Source organism: Takifugu rubripes, chromosome 10 (assembly GCF_901000725.2).
Source record: "Takifugu rubripes chromosome 10, fTakRub1.2, whole genome shotgun sequence".
Lineage (NCBI taxonomy): Eukaryota > Metazoa > Chordata > Actinopteri > Tetraodontiformes > Tetraodontidae > Takifugu > Takifugu rubripes.
Genome location: NC_042294.1, coordinates 9,017,442 through 9,036,641, shown reverse-complemented (window position 1 = coordinate 9,036,641; position 19,200 = coordinate 9,017,442). Strand labels below are relative to the sequence as shown.

The 19,200-nt window shown below is 49.2% G+C and overlaps 1 protein-coding gene across 1 annotated transcript in view; it reads right to left on the bottom strand.

Annotated features, from left to right (window-relative positions):
* Positions 1 to 7,713: 7,713 nt before the first annotated feature.
* Positions 7,714 to 19,200, bottom strand: part of LOC101071135 (protein disulfide-isomerase TMX3) — a 37,496-nt gene continuing 26,009 nt past the window's right edge. Inside the window, exon 16 of the mRNA XM_029843100.1 lies at positions 7,714 to 7,800. Within this exon, the coding sequence (XP_029698960.1) occupies positions 7,759 to 7,800 (42 nt within the window). The 3' untranslated portion in view covers positions 7,714 to 7,758. The remainder of the gene's footprint in view (positions 7,801 to 19,200) is intronic.

Below are 19,200 nucleotides of genomic sequence, written 5' to 3'. Positions count from 1 at the left end.
AACGTGGAGATTAATTACCGCGGCGTGTGTGATTCTGAAGCTGCAGGAAACACATCTATAATCTGAGCACGGGCTCGAAATGTGTAATAATATTTGCTAGTTTTAGACCTTTCCAACTGGCATAAAAACACTCAAATTCATTGTTGTGTTAACCAAGAAAATGGAGGAGAATCCTCCCGACCTTTAGCGGTCCTGCTCCGGCCCGAACCTCAAAATAAAAGACAAAATCGCGCTACTATTACAACGTTCGCATTGGCGCTAGCTGGCCCAACACGCAGCGAGTCTATGTGGTGGAATCTTCACAGAACAGATGCGACGAACAAGAAACTATAACACACACCTGGTGATTAATCCGGCTAAAGCTAATGCTAGCAAGCAGCAAGACGCAGGTCACACGGCGACCATCTCCATCCGAAGACGCAGCGCTGCGCTCATTTCCACCAGAAACTTTTCCTGCAGCTCCGAGCAGAGTTATTAGCATCTCATATATCAAACCCCATGGAAGGACGGGGGGGGGGGCAGTTTGAAGGAACGCTGTTGTAAATGTGACTGTGAGCCACGCGCTGACTGAAGTTTAATCATGTTACAGCCTCATGCATGCCAACAACTATTTCCAGGAGGAAAAGAGAATAATCCGGCTTAGCTGTGATGGAGGAGGAAGGACGGAGCAACAAACCTCCTTCTTTGGGAGACGAACGGCCAACTCGCTTGTTTTTATCATTTCCATCCTCCGCCTGCCTCCGAGGATGTAATCAGGGTTTGTGCCGCCCCCTGGTTGATTGCCCCCCCCCCACCAGCATAAATAATGGTCACCGCTGGGTTGGAAGGTTGCAGGAAAGCGCAGTTGGCACTTTTTACATCGCCTCAAAACCGCAACTTTTCTTCCCGATTCCATCCGACTGCAGTAGCTTTCTGTTCCTGCCCCCCCCCCCCCCCCCCCCCCCCCCCCCCCCCCATCCCCGTGTACGCTGGGTCAGGCGAGTCTATCCTTTACTCGCCGTGTCCTCTGTGACAAATAGATGTGTTCCTGCCAAGCTCTGCGTCAACAAATGAATTTGTTTCCCGCCGTGTTTCTGCTGAACACGGAGAAACACCTCGCCGTTTGTCACTTCGGCGCTCCGCCGTGTACCTCGCGCTCCAGCCGCCGGAATTTCTCAGGAAGATAGATTAGGACACCGGGTTTGTATCCTCTGCTAGGTGCACAAGAAATAACCTGAGCCCGCTTATATACGGTGTCCTGTCTGCTGAAGTTTAGAGGCTAACGCGGTCAGACGCGGCGTTCCGCGCCCACTACAGTTATTAGCTTAGCAGCTCTACGTGGTGGCGGTACCTTCTCCTTCCTGTTTTGGGGAGGTTTTAAATGATGAATTAACATTTCCATGTTATAATTTATAAACCAGAATACACCAAACAGACCCAGGAATGGGATTTATTGGTAGCATTGGATGCTACATCCACGTCTCCTCTCCAGCTGTCCCTCACAGGACCATCTGCACTGCGGTACTATAAAACTGTCAGGACTCTTTGTGTTACAAATTTACCGTCTGCTAACAAAAGACAACAATCGATTTGGTTTCCCGTTCTCTTAGCGGCGAGAATCCTGGTGCCTTCCCAAAGGGAACGGAACTCCCACAACCGGAAGATCTGAACTGACTTTTAGCTTAAGCGTTTAGCCTGAAGAAACGTTCTCGCATAAGTAAATTAACCGGCGTCGTCTGGACTCCCAGAGTGGCACGAATGTCACACGCTGTTGCCTGGCAGACGCAGATGAAGGCGTCATCGTGCTAATAAACGTCCTGTTCTCCCTTTTATTTTTACTGGCAGTAATCTGTCTGGCTCTCGGCATCCTCCTCCTCCAATAACAAGGTGCCTCCAACCTCGCCCCGGGGCTGTTTTGCAGCCAAAACTGCACTTCAAACTTTTAATTACACTCCCTGGTATAAAAACACATTCACGGTCATCAAACGGCAGCTTCTGCCAGGCGAAAATAATCAGTCGGATGCTTCAGTTTCATCTACTCACCGATATAGGAGGTTGAGAATTGTTCAGGGACGGAACAGGTGACACGTTTGATGCTAACCTCGGGTCGGTTTCCAAAATTAGCCTGTTATTTGCTATCAGTGAAATCAGGAATGACTGATGGCGCTCGTTTGAGGCAGATTTGTCAGCAGATTTCTCTCTATTGATTTCACACGAGGTCACTGAATTTAAATGACGCCAACAAAAACCCGACAGCTAACACCACCGGGCGCGATAATGTTCGAATCATATCAGGGAGATTAAAAATACAGCAGGCAGCATTAACACCTGCACTGCGGCTGCTGATAAGAATGACTTATTCATGATGAAGAACGAGTAATACACTATTAAATACAACATGTTACTGCTCCTTTCTAGTACGTCTCAACGGCTAGCGGAGGCTAATAAAAGGAGCTTCGTCACCTTCGTTGGGAACCTTGTGTACGTTGCGTTTTGAAGCTTAAGTTTGCAAATAATTACGTAAAAGTAGCTTTCTTTGGGTCCTCTACTAGAAGCTCCTCCTCATTCCTGTGAGTGGGCGTGGCCCAAGGGGCGGAGCATGAAAGGCTGGGGGGGGGGGGGTTTGAAACGAGTTAAAGGCGGTTAGGAGTCTAAAAAAAAATCAGCTTTTTGATTACACAAGCACACAATGCTGCTTTTTTTAGTCCAAGATAATAAAGATGTATTACAAAAAGAGCCTGGACGGATCATAAATATCTCCGTCTGTCCTTGTCGAGCATGAACACCGGCTCCATAAAGCCATGCATCATAAAACTTAAGGTTCCCCTAAAAGTCCGCCTGTGATTTAATTATGACAAAGAACCGCAGCCTCTCGCTGTCGCCGACTCTGACTGTTCTAGACAGTTTCGCCGCACGTGCGCTACGTGCACAGCCAACGCTGAAGTCCGTCATTGAACGTGGAAGGAGAGCGAACGGCCGTCGGTAAGAAGCACAAGCAGGAGCTGGATCAGTCGCAAACCCGACATATTTGATGCAGCGCCACTCCATGAATTAGCATACCATTAGCACATGTGCACCCTGCCAGTTGTCTCCGATTATTGTGAGGCCGAAGAAAAAAAAGGAGCCATTAGAAATGCTGCACCTAATGAAAATCATCGGCAACGTGCGCCCTTAAATTTGACCATTCATCAGTGAGCGTTAAGCACAAACAGGAAAGGTTATTAGAGGGCTCTGAAGTAGCATTCTACATTTAATTAGATTATTGGAGAAGTTCCCTGTACAACAGAGGATCTAATGTCATACACGCTTCACATTAAAGGAACATTTGCTCAGCAGTGAAAGGCTGCCACTGGTCAATTCCCATTAAGCAGCTGCTTCGTTAGCTAAATTGCATTCAGGAAGTTGCAGGAAATTCAGGGTGAATGTCCTGCATGATCCCGCCCTTTTATCAGGCGGCATGGGCTCGGTTAAGCCCCCCTCGGATCAAGTGGGATGCTTCCACGCCTCTGTGCTTGCCTGCTGTCAGGAGGGCAAACCCTGCCCGTTTATCTTCCTCTGCAGCCACCCGTGCGCGAGGCGGCGGGCCGTGTCTGTTGACGAACGCCTCACTTGTTACAGATAACGGGCACGAGCAAACAGTTAGCAGCCATGGGCCATCAGCCGTACAAACATTTGGAAACTTTGATTTATTCATAGCCGGATCATCGTCCCATACCGTCAACAAGGAACCAAACCCTTAGAAGACCGGGTATTAGCCGTAAATGCTATGTCAACAGAACCGATGATGCTTTTGTGCTGGCGCAACAAAGAGAATATTGCAACCCACTTTTTACAAGCTAATGTTTGTATATCAGTACAATCAGTATATTGTAGTGCAGGTGAGGCACATCGAGTCCAGCTCGTTGAGTTAGCAACATCCCTTGTGACACAAGTTGTCAATGAATTAGCAGCAACTGAAAATGTTGGCCCTGCAACTTGGAGAGCCTGAGATCGGACAGTTGCCCAGTCATGTTTTTCCAGCCAGAAAGTGTTCTCCAGCATCCAAACCGGTGACAAATCACTCCAAAACTTTCCTGCCGCTCACCCACCACAGCGCGGCGACACCTGCAGAGACGGAAAAGAAGGGCGGGACTGTTTCTTTATTGAACAAGACGGGAAAGACAACGCCGACTGGCGGATTGCTCAACGTTTACTGCTTATCGACCCCTAATTATGTTGCAGCGTACCACCTGTGGCACTCATCCCTGAGGTTGCTGACCCTTGCTATACTCGAATGGGGCAAAACTTGGTGGCGTAACTTTATACGTCACTTTGAAGTAGTCACTTAATGGCTCTTCTGGAACCTCAGGTCGGCCACACAGGACTCTAAACAACATCAAAGCCCTTGTTTTGTTGCTCTGAAATCGCTGTGATACTAGCGGTTTAGAGCAGTGCAGCTATCCCTTCAAAATGTCAACGTGCGTGCGTGCGTGCGTGCGTGCGTGTGTGCGTGCGTGTGTGTGTCCCATTTGTCCCCTGCGATAACGAAAGCTAATGCTGGCCCCAAACTTAACCTTTTCACTCTCTTGAGCAGCGTGGAAAAAACAAACGTCAGATCTGGCAGTTTTTACACATAAGTCGGAGAAGGTCGCCACTGCAGCACTTTTTAGATTAAATTATGTGCACGGATGGGGTGCATTGATCATTGGGGGGGCGGGGGAGTGGGGGGGGCTGAGAGGACTGATTCGGTAAATCACAGATAAACTGTAAATATTTCATATTTGGCTGCCTGTGTCACCAGGTCTTTGTCTGATTTTCCAATACTTGTGGAAAAATGAAGATGGATGAGGCTAATTTAGCCAGCAGAGAAACAGACCAGGTGTAGAAAACTTTAGATTAGATTATAGATGGCTAAATTCTGACGTGCAATATGCTTAAAGAAACCCCTTTACAAGGTAATACCATAGATGTTAACGTGAACATAACGCCGCAGTATTATGGGAGATAAAGGAGCGGCGGCACAATAATGGTAGCAAAGTGCTAACGCTCACTGTTGTTGTTAATGGAGACGGTGACTGAGAAACGTGGGCAGATGAATGACAACAATGACATTACCCTTCATTAATGTGTTGACCGAGGCTGGTGCGCTGCGATGGAGTCGTCGCTGCTGACTAATCGATGGTAATGACCTATGCTAATGTTTCACATCTGTCACAAACATGTCCCCGTTAATCCTGACAGGACGTACTGCCTATAAAAACATTGATGTTGCCCGGATTTATGGGGATTAACCGCAGTTTTGCGATTATGTAGCGGCTAAAAATGCTAACGTGTTGATTACGTATGTATAAGTAGGCTAACCTAATGACTACTGCGGGGTTTAGGCTATCAAAAATGGTGATAAAAGTCTTAGTTTTGACATGTAGAGGAGCTATTACCAGTCTCGATCCCATTCAGACGTGCGAGCTAATGTGCAGGTACGTATGTTAGCCTGTGACGCACGGCGGTGAAACATGGCCACTGACAGCGGCGGTGGGTGGTTGACAGTTAGGTCCATATTGACGTACGGCACCATTAAGAACAAAAGCTCTGCTCCGGCAGCAGATACCCCACAACAGCATCGCCGCGGATCTGACGGGAGCGGCGGCGTCTCTGACCTCTCTATCTCTTCAAGACGAATACGTTTTCACGGCTGGCTTCAAGCTTTAATAGTCCATCGATTGGTTGGCAATATGTCCCGGACTCGGCCGGGTCTCCCATTATTTATTTTCCTCTCAAAAACACTCGACCCCCTCCGTCTCCCATCCGCCTTATTAAAATGTAATGGCGAACAAACCCGAGGCCGCTATCTGATGGCGGAGAGAAAAACAATTTTAAGGGATTGGCGGTGGTTTATAACCTGCGGCTCCGGAGGGAGGGGGGGGGGGGCACTCAGGGGTCTTAGATGAGATAGACCTCTAAATCAATCACTACCGCCCGAGGATTCCGCACATCGATGCTGCCGCTGATTGACAGAGCAGCAATCTCGGGCGCGGTGCGGCACGCCACGACCACCTGCGACGGCGGTTTAGACTCCTCGGAAGAGGTCGTAATCCGGGCTGCAAACATGTAATCCAGAATCCTCTATAATTTGCAAATCTTAATTCCAGTGGAACACGTCCACAGCGTCTTGTCAAGTCTGTGTTTTTCTTTATTTCCCTGGAATGTCAGCGGGCATGTTCGACGCCGGGTACGGATCCGGAAACTGGAAGACGAACAAGCTGGAAGCGAAGGTCTACGCTCTAGGAAGCGATGGCTAAACGGCAGCGTTTGAGGGAACACGCTAATGCCCCTCTATCTGTGCAGAGGTTCACTCTCACCGACGCCGTGCAGACTGTTAATTTGCCGGGACCTGATGGCGCTTTACCCCTGACGGTATGGTTGCCACGGCAACATAGTAAGCACCGCGGAATCTGTCCGCGGATAAAAGCCTTCGTCAAAATCACATCTTTGAAGGCGCCTTGGCTCTTGTTCGGGGTGTTTGCTTTCCAACCAGTTGGGGTAATTGTTGCTGTTGCCTCCACCAACACGTACAACTATCGGGATTTAATCCGACATCCATCAGATACCCGCATGCCCAAGGTGAGATCTGACGATAACCTACTGCCACGGCTATCAACACGCTACCTATTTTACACCTCTGAATTGTTCTGTAAATGGAGGCCGAGATGGTTTAAAATTCAGATGGTTGCTATTGGCAACAGGGCTTTATGCGCTAAGGGTAAAACCTTAAACGGAGTTCTATTTTTATCCATATTTTCATCGGTTTATGTAAAGTTGTGCTGCCATATTCAACAGTCGTGGAAGCTAAGCGGTCGTAAACAGGCGGCCCACACGGACGCACCTGTCTGGCTGTAATTTGCCAATAATCTGGGCTCCTCGTTACCCTGCCGGAACCTGGAATTTTTTCATACGACCAAACTCTGCAGTGTCCCGGAAAATGAGAAGTGCGGAGTACTAAATGGATCCCACTAGGTCAACGTTGCCATCTGTTGCCAAGAGTGCCCGTGAGAAGAAATGCTAATTGCTGCCCCTTATAAACACCCAGAAACGGTTTAGTTGGCCAAACAACCCACGGTGGAATCTTCCGAGATGCTAGCTCTGAATGTAAGGTTTACACAGAACAACCTGTTTGTTTTTAGATCCGCTAGCTTTAATTCTGCAACATACACAAACTAAACAGTGTATTAACATGCTAGGACACAGTTAGCATTTACTAGCTATTAACTTGCTCAAAATAGGTGACGTAATAGGTGACGTAATAGGTCAATTGTAAAAGTTTGATATTAGGTAACTGGAAGGGATATTGCTACCTAGCATCTCGATCAATACATCAATTGTGTGCTTGTATACCAGAACAAGAAGAGCAGTCCGATACAGGAGTCGGTAATCTAGTCAAGGTATTATGTTAGCTAAGCTAATGCAACATAAACACCCAAAGTTACTTTACAACAAACAGAAGCTCAACCAAAATAACCTCTGATGCTGAAAGTTTGCTTTTTAGCTAGCTAGCAGTGACGTCTTTTGCTAAGATATGCCGCTTGAAGCTAATCAGGTCTCCGGGAGACAGAGAAGATGCAACAAGCCACAGCAAACGAGGTCTGTTGCTGGGGGCCACCATCCATCCCAGCAGGGTGCCGTCATGACAACTTGTTTTTCCCAATGCGATCGCAGTAAAGCTACAAACAGGACTTACGGGGCTTACCGGGATGCCGCGCAGCCAGAGGTGATATTCCGTCTCCCACTCAGATCAGGAAACTCTCAGGTGGCCTCCAACTGGGGTAGGAATTTCCTCAGGCAGTTCTAAAAATGGTATTTGGAATTAGAAAGGACGCTCCAGTGGTGAAGATAATTTAGTTAGTATAGGAAGTTGTTACGAGGGCAGTCCTTAAAGGGCAATACTCTACGCCGCCACACCTCCTCGAGGCTCCCCATTAATTCCAGCCTGGAGCTCTGTCCTGGCCAGGAGTTTGTTGAATATTTGTTGTTTAGACTTCAGACGCCTGCTGAGGGCTATTATTACAAAGGAATCATCTCCAGAGGAGGCAAATTGGGAGTAACTGAAACTTAAAAGTGTTCCAACTGGCTGTGTTTCAGCCAAGAGATGCAGATCAAGAGTATAAACAACAGCGATGTTGGGGGGAAAGATTTGTGTTTTCAGGTCCTTTTACATTTAAAATGCTCTCCTCGCTGCATCTGTTAGCATGACTTCCTAGCTGGCTTTACCCAGTCGCTCCAAGTGAAAAGTCGCTCATCAACTTCTTCGTCAAAGTTGGATTTAAATGACTTCATTTCGGGTTATTTGGTAAAACTGGTATCCGTGCTATCGTCATGCCAACAAAAAAAAAATAAAATAAAGGCCTTTCTCTGCGTTATTCTTATCTCCCTGTGAAGATGAGTTAAAATAATGAGTTTCTGCACTTTTCAAAGAACCCAATTTCTCCAGCTTTCTTTAAACTCGCTCCCATTACTCCAAATATTCCGTACATGCGTGTAAGAGCGAGGGTTTACTCTCTGTTAAGGTCTCACGACAGCGCAGGTTCTCCTACAAATGGTCTTTGTGCACAAAGTAAACCTCCATCTATTAGTGCTGAAGGGAGTCGATGCGGCTTAATGGCTGCTGGTCCGTGCACGCTGGTGCTGGTGCGAATTAAACGGACACCTTTTTGCCTCAGCTGAGAGGAGGGAGCATCTCCAGAGCGGAGCAAAAGTACTTTTCCTTCCTGTCAGAGCATTTCTGACAGGAAGGAGGAGGTGTCGTCCGTAGAGAAAGGGACCAGACGCTCAGGGAACCAGGACAAAAATGGAGGCTCCAGGACAGGAAATGCAGAATCTTTACAGCTTCGAAGGACTTCCTGTTGTTTTATTAGCACAATTAGCATTCTAGCTCTGTTTTAATCCGCCTATTCCTCTCTGCAGTTCTTCCTGTAGACCAATTTGTACATAATAATCTAAGAGGCCCCCATCTGATAATGTCAGGGCCCCTGCTGGCTCCGCCCACAATAGGTGGACACCTTCTTCTTCTGGTCTTTTATCTTCACCCTCCAGCTCAGCTGTGTATTGTGTTCAGGCCTAATAAGAACGCGTTGAGGCGCTAACCGAGGGTTTTTTATAAACTTTTGTAGACGCCAAAGGAATTTTCATTAAACATTTACAGCTGTTCCAACGTCCTGTTTCCTTTACACGCGTTCCTAAATATCCGAGTCCTTCCTCGCCGCACTCCCGTTGGCGTAAAGTAGCAATTTTGATGAACGTTTGGCATCGGTGGGATCTCTGCGGCGAGCTGCCGCTGAAGCAAGAGAAAAACCGTCGCCGCTGCTCTGAATGAGAAGAAGAAGAGTTCCTGAGGAAAGAAGCACCGCTTTACCCACAAATACTTCATGGGAATTAGAAGCGGTTCCCACGGTGACTGAAGGGAATTAAAAAAGCTCCGATCTTCTGCAGATTCAGACAAAAGAGGAAAAGCTGGTGCAGATGCGTCAGCGGTCACAGTGACTCATCACAACTCCCACACTTAGGAAACGCTGATACTAATGGGATGTTTGTTTCCATTAATTAGCGTTGTAATTGGGTTTTGATTTATTTTCCAGGGAGTGGGCTGATGGGGGAAAGTTCTGTTCCCCGTCAGGAGCAGCACCTCCGCACCTCCATCCAACCAGGCCTTATTGTCCGGCTCGCTCTTCACCACCTCCCACTCCGGGATCCACTTCCTGCATCATCTGTGCGTGCAAACATCCCCCTCAGAGCGACTCTTACAGGAGTTCATCCACAAGAGAATCGTTTTTGATGAGGAAATCCGCCGATTTTCCGTCTCTCGGGTCACATTTCCCTTTCCTCAGGTGTGCGTTTCTCCCTCTCCGACACAACTCGACGGTTCGAACCATCTCTGTATCTCCGGAGCCCCAGCTCGGAGCGCAATATCATCGCTCCCAGCTCACGTTGCCATGGCAATAATGGCCGAGTCCGTCGTCTCCTCGTCGCCATATTGGTAATTCGGTTATTTCGGCTGGAGAGATAAGGCGGAGCTTCAGCGATACAGCCGGGCCGCGGTGCCAACAATGAGGCAGAGCATTAAATTCTAATGATGAATGTGTTCGCTCGCCACGCTGGGAGTGATTGGAAGATAGAGAAAATGAAGAAGAGCCGGCCGGGGCGGAGGGAGGGAGGGAAAATATGAGCTGAAACGGCTCCACAAATCAGCTCGCGATCATCTCATCTACACATAAATCTCACAGCCCGTCACCCCGGACATCGGCGGGAGCTGCTCGTCGTCGCGGATATCAGTCAGGCCTGCCAACGTCGTCGGAGATACGGCGTTTATCACCGCGGGAAAACGGGATAAAACATGAATCTACAAAGAATTCCACAGTGAGTCTGTTCAGGTACGGCTAGCTCATCGTTTCCACGGGTACATGTGGAAATACCCAGGTCCCAAATGCTGGAGGGACGCCAACACACTTATTATCTTTAGATTCAGTTCAGTTCAGGATCGTTCTTAGGCCCCCAAACAGCAGGGGCAGGAGAACCTGGAGCGGGACCAGACCCGACTGACCCAAACAATATTCCCCAGACGCACAGACGCAGAAATTGTGAAAGAAACGGTAAAATTCAGAGGCTTCCGACGGGAGAAGAACCTTCTCGTTGGGATTTTGTACAGTGCAGAAGGTTCTGAGGGGAAGGAGCGCCGCTGCCGCCGCCCGTTCTGCCCGTTCTGCTGGCGGAGTCTGTGGGATCCGCTCGCATTCATATGTAAATCTTGTAACTGAAGCCCGATCACATCCCACGTTTCACAAAAACTCATTTAAGAGATAAAGACGCAGCGTCTTCGCGTAGCTTTCATTTCTGATGCAGCGGACGTGACGGGACGGGCTGTTCTGGGACCAACGTGCAGGTGCTGGAGCCACGTTTCTCCCCCGATGTTAACCCTTACGTTACGCCTCCCCCCCGCCCATGGCGGGACGGGGAGCCACGGAGCCGTACGCTCCGAGAACAAGGAATGCTCATAAGTGTTGGAGCCACAGGGACGCCACAGCCGTTCCTGCCTTCCTGAGCATCTGCCAACACATCCTGTCGGACCCCAGCGGGCTGCCGGCATCAAAACCCCCAAAGAACGATGGAAATATGGGTGTCCAAGGTCGCCTGGGATTCACCTCACCGACACAGCGCTAGCAACGCTAATGATAGGATGAAACTAGAGAATATTGAGCCTTAATGAGGTAAAACTGACGTTCAGGAGGCCAATAATCCGCCCCACGATGATGACATCATCCTGACCTTGCTCCCTCAAAGGCCGCTGAGAAGGCTTGAGGATGAAGCGCACTTCATGCCCCCCCCCCCCCACACACACACACACAGCTGCCAGTCAGGAAGCCCCCCCCCCCAGCTCCCAGCATGCACTTAAATCATCCAGCCAGATAAAGATGCTGTGGCTTCATTGGAATTTTAAAACCGCGGCCCTGCAACTATAAACAAAGGTGGCAGCATCAGATATGACTCTGGGGTATCCTGGTCACTGGCCGGCGGTCCCATCCGTCCTCAGCGTGTCCAGACTCAGATCCCAGTTGGGATATGGTAAACAGAATTCTCCTCTATAGAGCGTTCGCTCCCGGCAGACTCGCTGATGAGCTGGAGCGCGGGAATACCAACGTCTTCCTTTCCATAAACCGAACCGGCAGACGCAACCGTCCCCGCGGCTGCCCGGGATTAACGGGAGTTAATCAACTGAAGGCCGTGTTGCTGGGAATCTCCCCCCGTGGGACGGCGTCAGCGTGACAGGCCGGGCTTTGCGTTGATGGGAAATGTCAAACTGCGGCGCTCCAGGTCTGTCCTTAATGATGTGCCTCAGTCGCTGCTAGCTTCTCACCGCGGCTAGCTTCAAGGTGACGCCGGCGTGCCCTCCAGTGGACGAGGAGCCTCACATGGAATAATGACAGAGGGATGAGGGGACGTGGGCGGTCAAGCTGGCACCAGCCCCCAGGGACCCACACAGGTCCACACTGTAGCATCACAAGCACATCCCAATACGGTTCCGGGCCACAGCACTGCAAATATTTAGGAAAAACATATCCAGCTGTGGGGAAAATGTGGATGTGGATGTGGAAGGCTAATGAAAACATCAGCCCACCACAAGGATCTTTGAGAAATGGGATGAGCCGGACGCGAGCGCCCTCTTGACTTGGCTCGTTTGTTTCCTTTTGTTCCTTCCATTTTTCTCCCTGTGCTCATCTAAAACGGGCCGGTCTGAGTAATTTCTCAGCCTGACAGACGGAATCGTTCAACGGGCCGAAAACCTGCAAATGGAGGTCCAACTTGTGCCAAACAGGCAGAAAAAAAAACAAAAATCAATGACTACAGCAGGAGCCCGAACAGCAGCAATAACCACCAGTTTAACCAGCACCTAAATTAGCTCGCCGCTAAAAGTGTGCTAAAGTAGGCGGAGCTGGGGGTGAGTGGGGACAGCAGAAACTTCCGGAAACTTCCACTGATGCTCTCATGGAGATAACGTAGGTATGAGGTGGCCTTGTTGCACCTCCGTGCCTCATTCGTCACGTAAACCACCGAAAATCTTGTTAACGCTCTGCTAATGAGCTAACGCTGATGCGCGTCAGCCAGTTTCACCACATGTTTTTACAGTGGCGGCCTGGTTGTGCATCTATAGAATCTTTGGGCTGTGAGACGTCTGCGCTAACCGCTGCACGGCATCGCTAAAGACGTCGATACCGTGGGTATTTTTATTTGCAGGAATGGATCGAGACGACGCCAACGTTACAATTTCACAATGACAGGAAGACGCTTTGAAATAAGGAGCAGCGGGTGTATTGAAGTCACATCCGAGCCGACACCTCCGAGGGTGACCCTCTCTGGTTCCGTCCCTGGGGGGCCGTGAGCATGATTTCACCAGCAGCAGCGACGGATCTAAGGAGGCGTATTCCGCCAGTTTTCCCTCACCCGTTGCGATGTCACCTTGTTACGCGTCAACCTGACAATCGTACCTTCCCCCGTTATTTTCCAAGACAACACCAGAGCTTGTTTAAAGTGTCGGGAGAAGGACGTTTATATATTTAAATAAAGCAAACGGCATCTGAGGCTTTGAAGGTAACGAGCGGCCTATTTTGGGAAGCCTTCGTTCTCGCCTCGTCTTCTCCGGTGCCCTCAAACGAGAGTTTCCTGTGGAAGTCAAAGACGCCCCGCTGACGGAAGCACAAGGTGCCGAGTTCCAAGCGGCGACGGGTGCGGAACATCACGCGCTCCGGAGGGGAGCGCCGGATGGCACATTAGTGACACTTTATGATCACGTGCGCCCGGAACGCCAAAGACGCCTCCTCGCGTTCAAGTCGGAAAAGTTTGAGGGCCCGGAATGAACAGGCCGTCCAAACGGTGCCGCTGCTTCTTGTTACCATCGGAATCACAAACAAGCCTCTTCGCCGCTAATGTTATTAGCAGCCGTGTCAACTGTAAAATGTTTGGCGAGCCCTGAGGATTAGTGTCGACGCTTGTTTACACGCTAGCAATTAAGCGCCAAGAATTAGAGCGCCTGATGTCTCTGCTGCATTGATAATCGCCGATCTCGCGGGATCAAAGAGCGAGACAAACATTTGTTCATCGGATGAATTCCGGGAGAGGTGGAGGAGGAATGCCGCCTGTCGTCCGCTAAGGTGCGGAGATGGAATCGTGCCTCGGAGCCGAGAGGGTTTTCAGGGATAAACGGAGAGGAAACGAGAGATTTGAAGTGTTAGGAAGTAGCCGACATTCCAGGTCTGGTGTTTAAAGTGGATCCTGCGGTAAACCTCAGAGGGGAAAACTCATCGGAGAAGAGATAAAGCTCTTTTAGCGTTTCCCACACCTGTTAGCCAATTCCTCAGGTACGATTTTCCCAGTTGCTGTTGTCATCACGTCCTTGGAAATGAAACCTCGAGCATCTGTTGGAGCTTCTCTCTTCCTTATGTCCGGCATCGTTCGAACGCGGCGCTCCTGCTTCATCACCACTCTTCAGGCGGTCTCCCCGACCCCCACGACGCTCCCAGGAACACCGCTAATCATGGCGAGCAGATTTGGAGGCACAGATCGGCGTTCCTAGTCAGAGGAGCAGCTGCTTGAAGACGACCTGCTGCTGCCCCCAGTGCCCTGTTGATACTGGGCACACTGGTGGGGAGACTCCTAAAACCGCCCATTATCTTTCCCACAGAACCAGCTGAGCCTCTGGAGCTCGGAAACAGCCGTAAAGACGTACTTACATTAGCTCTCTGGTAGGGCCGCGGCTATCGAATATTTTAGTCATCGGATATGATACTGAAAATTCCTTCGGTCAATGAGGTAAGGGGGGGGGGGGGGGGGGGAAACAGAGAAACTCAACTGAATTGGAACTACTGCTACGCTCCCTCAAGTCGTCCACTTTTCCGCTCTTTCCCGAACATTTTCCAGTCGTTGGTGACATAAGCGCGTCGAGCCACATTAAAAGTCGTCCGTGTCAAAATTCCGCTTCACATCTAAATAAAAGATTACTGGTGGCAGAGAAAATTCCTTGATCATTTATTCGTAATCGGGCTCCTGTGATTCCTCAAGGATTTCTTTCATCCCTAGTTTTCCATGTTCTATGCTAACAAAGGTTAGCCTAATATAGCTGGGATTAACGAATGTTGTTAGCTTGTCAGTTAAAAAATCCGGGTTGTCCTGTGATCTCGGCCAGTAGAATCAGTTTCCCGGTATGTTGGAGTTCCACTCCGACCTCCTTTGTCGAGGTGGAGCCAGTTCTGGTATTCCAGCAGGCAGGAAGCTGCAGCAGCTTATATAAACGCTAAATGGAAGAATTCTGTCTTCAGCTCTATAAAAATTGAATGAGTGTTTGTTGTGTTCTGGAAGCGTTTTATCGTTCCACGATTGATAATTCATGTGTGTCTCTTCATCACAACGGTGCGCTATAATGACGCGACTTCACTTGGAATTGTTCGTTCCTGGAGCAGAAGCGCGCAGTCGTGCCAGGAGAGTCAGGAAATAAGTCGCATCTTAAATGAAAAGGGCTGCGTTGACACTAAAATCCTCCTCTTTTGGCACCTTAAAAGGTGGAATTTTCCACTTTTAGACGCGAAAAAACACCCAGAATCCAAATTCTGTCAGGTTTTATTTATTTAAGTCTGGGTTCTTTGGTCTCTGCTGCACCTCCACCGCTAACATCCGCGCTAGCTACGTCTCCATCCATCGATTCCTTCGACCTTTCCAGCACGACCTGCACGGAGACGCTCCGCGGGGAACGGCGCCGCCACAGAGGGAAGCGCGGGACGGCCGCGCATCGATCGCCCTCACCTGAATATGACGCCGCCACGGGGAGGCCGCCGCCAAGCGAATGTCTGCCGATCGTGACCCAGAATTTCGCGTTTTTGGTCGATACATCCCGCTTCTCTCCCAGGATTTAATGGTTTTCAAGTGTTCCTTTGAAGACGCTGGAAACGGGAGAGGAGAAAACGGGAGTGTGACGCTTCTGTGAGACGGACAGATGTCGCCATTCCGGGAGAAAGTCCCATTTCAGGTTTAAAGTTCATCACCAGACAACTTCCTTCCTTTCACTCTCCAAGGTTTCTCCCAGATTCGTTTCTTCCATCCGTCTCCCTGCAGGGGGGTCCTGGGGGTTTCCTGGAGGGGTTTTAAATGTTAAAACATCTCCGAATCAGGCAAAAACCTGCCTGTACGTGTAGTTCTTCTTCTAGGAAAACCTGCCAATCAATGCCTGGATCTAAACGCACTTCCAACTATTGACCTTCCGTCCTCGGGATGGCCTCGTCATCGCTCGGAATGGGGGGAAAATGAAGAAATAAGTGGGTGTTTATGGAATAGTGGGTCACACGAGCAGTCGGGGGGGTTGTTGGTGATGCATCATCACGCCATCAGGCGTTGGCCTTCGCAGCTTCTCCTCATCATCATCAACGCACACGGAAGTGGATCCTTCAAACGATGTGTCCCGGCCTCTGTTCCACCAAACGGGGCGACCCGGATCCTCAGCAGATATTAAGGTTAACCATCGGTTACCTCGCTGACACGGCGGCGGCGAGTCAGAGACGAAAGTGACGGTAACGGTCGTAGAAGCGGAGTTATAAATACGATTTGGGCAAAGCCGGCTCATAAATCATTAACGGAAGCTTCTCGGCACTCCAAGAGCTGATAAATCACCCGCGCGTTCTTCCGCGGAGCTGTTAGCCAACACGCCAGAGCTGGGTCGGGATCCAGGGGAGCAAATCTGGGTTAGGGAGGCGCTTAAAAACGCTGACGCGGCTGGAAGCGGAAGCACCTGATAACCGTTCACTGCTTGGAAACTGGGCTATGCCAACATTTTTCGGAATTTTGCTGCTGCTCGCCCTCGCGCAGACCCACTCTGGCCGTAACTGCGAGCGGATCCTGGGGCGCCGCGTGGCGCCGCAGGGTGGCCGCTCACGCCTGGTGTTCCCTTCACAAACAGCGCCGAGCCCTGGCTGACTGGTGCTGACAGATGGGCGCCGCAGATACCACCGAGCGGAGACGCCGCCACGGCGCCAGGCCATGGCCTCATGGCCGCCCGGGGCCGTCAGTCACGTGACTCCTCCTCCAGAGGAGTAGCGGCGTGCCGCTGTTGAGTTTGTGGCGGCGTTCCCACACCGCTCCGACAGACGGCATCACGGAAGCTGCGACCACGTGTTTTATTCCCTGACAGATGTGTCCGCTTCCATCTGTCCCGGTCCGTATCCGTCTCATCACAGCCGCTCATCTCGGGACAGCAGTCCAACACCCCCCCCCCCCCCCCCCCCCCCCCCCCCCCCCCAACACCCCCCCCCCCCCCCCCACACACACACACACACACACACCACCACCACCACCAAAGGCGGAGGATGGACAATTTCCAGATGAAACTCCGGTTTCTGGCTTCACTCAGCAAAGAAAACAGATGTGTAGCGTCCGCTAGCCGCAGCACGTTTCCACTTTCCTCTCTGTTTATTGCAGCTAGCGGCGCGCGGGCAGATCTGCGATAGCTTATCGTCGCGGGCCCTTTGAATAATTTCACAACTCGCGGATTAATCTGGTCGGGGGCCACCGAGCACACAACGGGGCCCGGAACGAGTCCAGCCGAGTCACTCTCAGACGACGACCGGTTTTACTGTGGATTTTTCTGTGATGACACGCTAACGTGTCTGTCTGGTCATTTTGTTGGTCTCTTGTGATAAAAACAAAACCTCCATGAGCTAAAGCCGCTCCCTGCTCCTGCTGGTCAAGCTGTAGCCATGTTTCTGTAGCCCACATTTAGCATCTGTTTATCCACAATTTCCATTCCATTTGGAGGGATGAATGCAGCTGCAGCTAGCAGCTGGCGAGGCCTAATGGCGGCTGGTTTTCATTACTCTTCTTTAATGTGGAGCAATAGAAGTCACAAGTGTTTACAAGTTAGTGCAGCTTCAGTTCCAGGTACTTTTTAGCTTACTTCACCAAACTGAGTTATCAGTTAGCTATCAGTTAGCTAACATATTAAGGTCCGAGTCATTTGTTAACGCAGGATGCGGCTTGTTCCCAGTTAGCTAGAAAGGAATTTGGACAAATCCTTGAATTATGATAGGAACCTGTGCTGAGCCACAAACACAAAACACAAAGAGAACAAAAGATTTTCCAAAATAAAAACAGTAAAAGTTGGGAAGGCAGTTAGCTTCTGTGATGTCCCCTTCTCATTTGTATTCATCATAAAATGATCAGGTTTTGATTAAGGTTTATCAGAAACTAGTACTAGTGGTGCAGGTGCACACATCAGTGAGTACTCAAGAGTGGGTATTCATGCTGAAGGACAGTGGAATGGCTAATGGCTAAAGAAGTTGCTAATATATATACTGTATATATACAGCAGACACAATATCAGTCTGGCTCCGCTTGCTAACAGAGGGCAAATGGTTTGCTAGCAAAATAAATAAATAATTAAAGATTTCTGACTAGTGAACGTTCAGTGAAAGAAACTGGAAATGAAACCCTCCGCACGGAGTTTCTTTTCAAGTAAGGACCAGACAAGCCGAGCCGGGTTCGTCTAATTTCGGGGCTAAATCAAATAAAAGATCAAATTTTGTCTCACACGTCTGCCTGCTCTAAAATGGGATGAGAGAGTTTTTCAACTCTGTGGACGTTTAATCTTCGATCCTCTTGCGATTGTGACCGCAATTTTAACGACCTATTATTCACAAAATGCAAAAAAGATGAAACCTCTGCTGCATGCTAATAAGCTAATGTGGGCACAGGGCAGGTTTTGACAAAAGAGGAAAGAATAAATTAAAGAATGAATGTGAGGTTTCTCTCTGCTTGTGCCTCAAAAATGAGAAAAAAACACCTTTTTTAATAAATATTCTACAGTTTTGTGTCTCTAATGGTGAACAATGTAGCATTTTAGCGGTTTTCAAATCCCCCTGCAGCGCCTCGTCCACGCAGGCTGTGGTGTGCTGAGAACAACAAGCTAGTTTATTTTTCTTCATTTTAATTACATCGGATTCCGCCCAGGGCTCGCTTTTATATGCGACTAATCCTAAAGGGACATTATTAAACAATATGTCCACACAAATCAAGAGGCAGCAATAATTAAACTTTTTTACGCACAAATAACCACCAGTCGAATTAAAAAATGTGCCGCGTCATTTAGCTGCATGCTAGCAGTGATAAACTACTCCTACTGACATCCCAGTAATTAAAGAAAAGGGAAAATTGATGGGGTTTAAATTAGCACTAGCATGTGGAGCCCAACTGGTCTAAAACTGGAGGAGTATAATTAGCATATCGGGTGTGAATGGAACAGGAGGGTAATTAGGGCCATCGCTAATACTGCTGCTAATAGCTGGGCTAAGATGTCAAATGTGACTATCATTTTTTAATTCAAACATTTAAAAAAAAAAACTTGCCGAACTCTGCGATGCGGTGAACGTCAGTGAGCTAGCCTGCTAGCATCAGCTAGCTCCCACCGAGCTGAGATAAAGGCGTTAGCGCAGATGCTGATGATGAGGCGGCGGCCATCTTGTCTGAGATGAAACAGGAAATAAATCTCACCTTTGTTGCCATATGGGCGTGTTCTTGAATCCCATTGGCTGTGTACAAATAAACACTCAAATTAGCATCAGGCTATTTTAGCCACATTCTCTAAAGTGGACTTTAGAATAATAACCTGATATTAAATCATCAAAGGCCCACCTGAAGTACATTAAAGCAGATTTGCTTCAT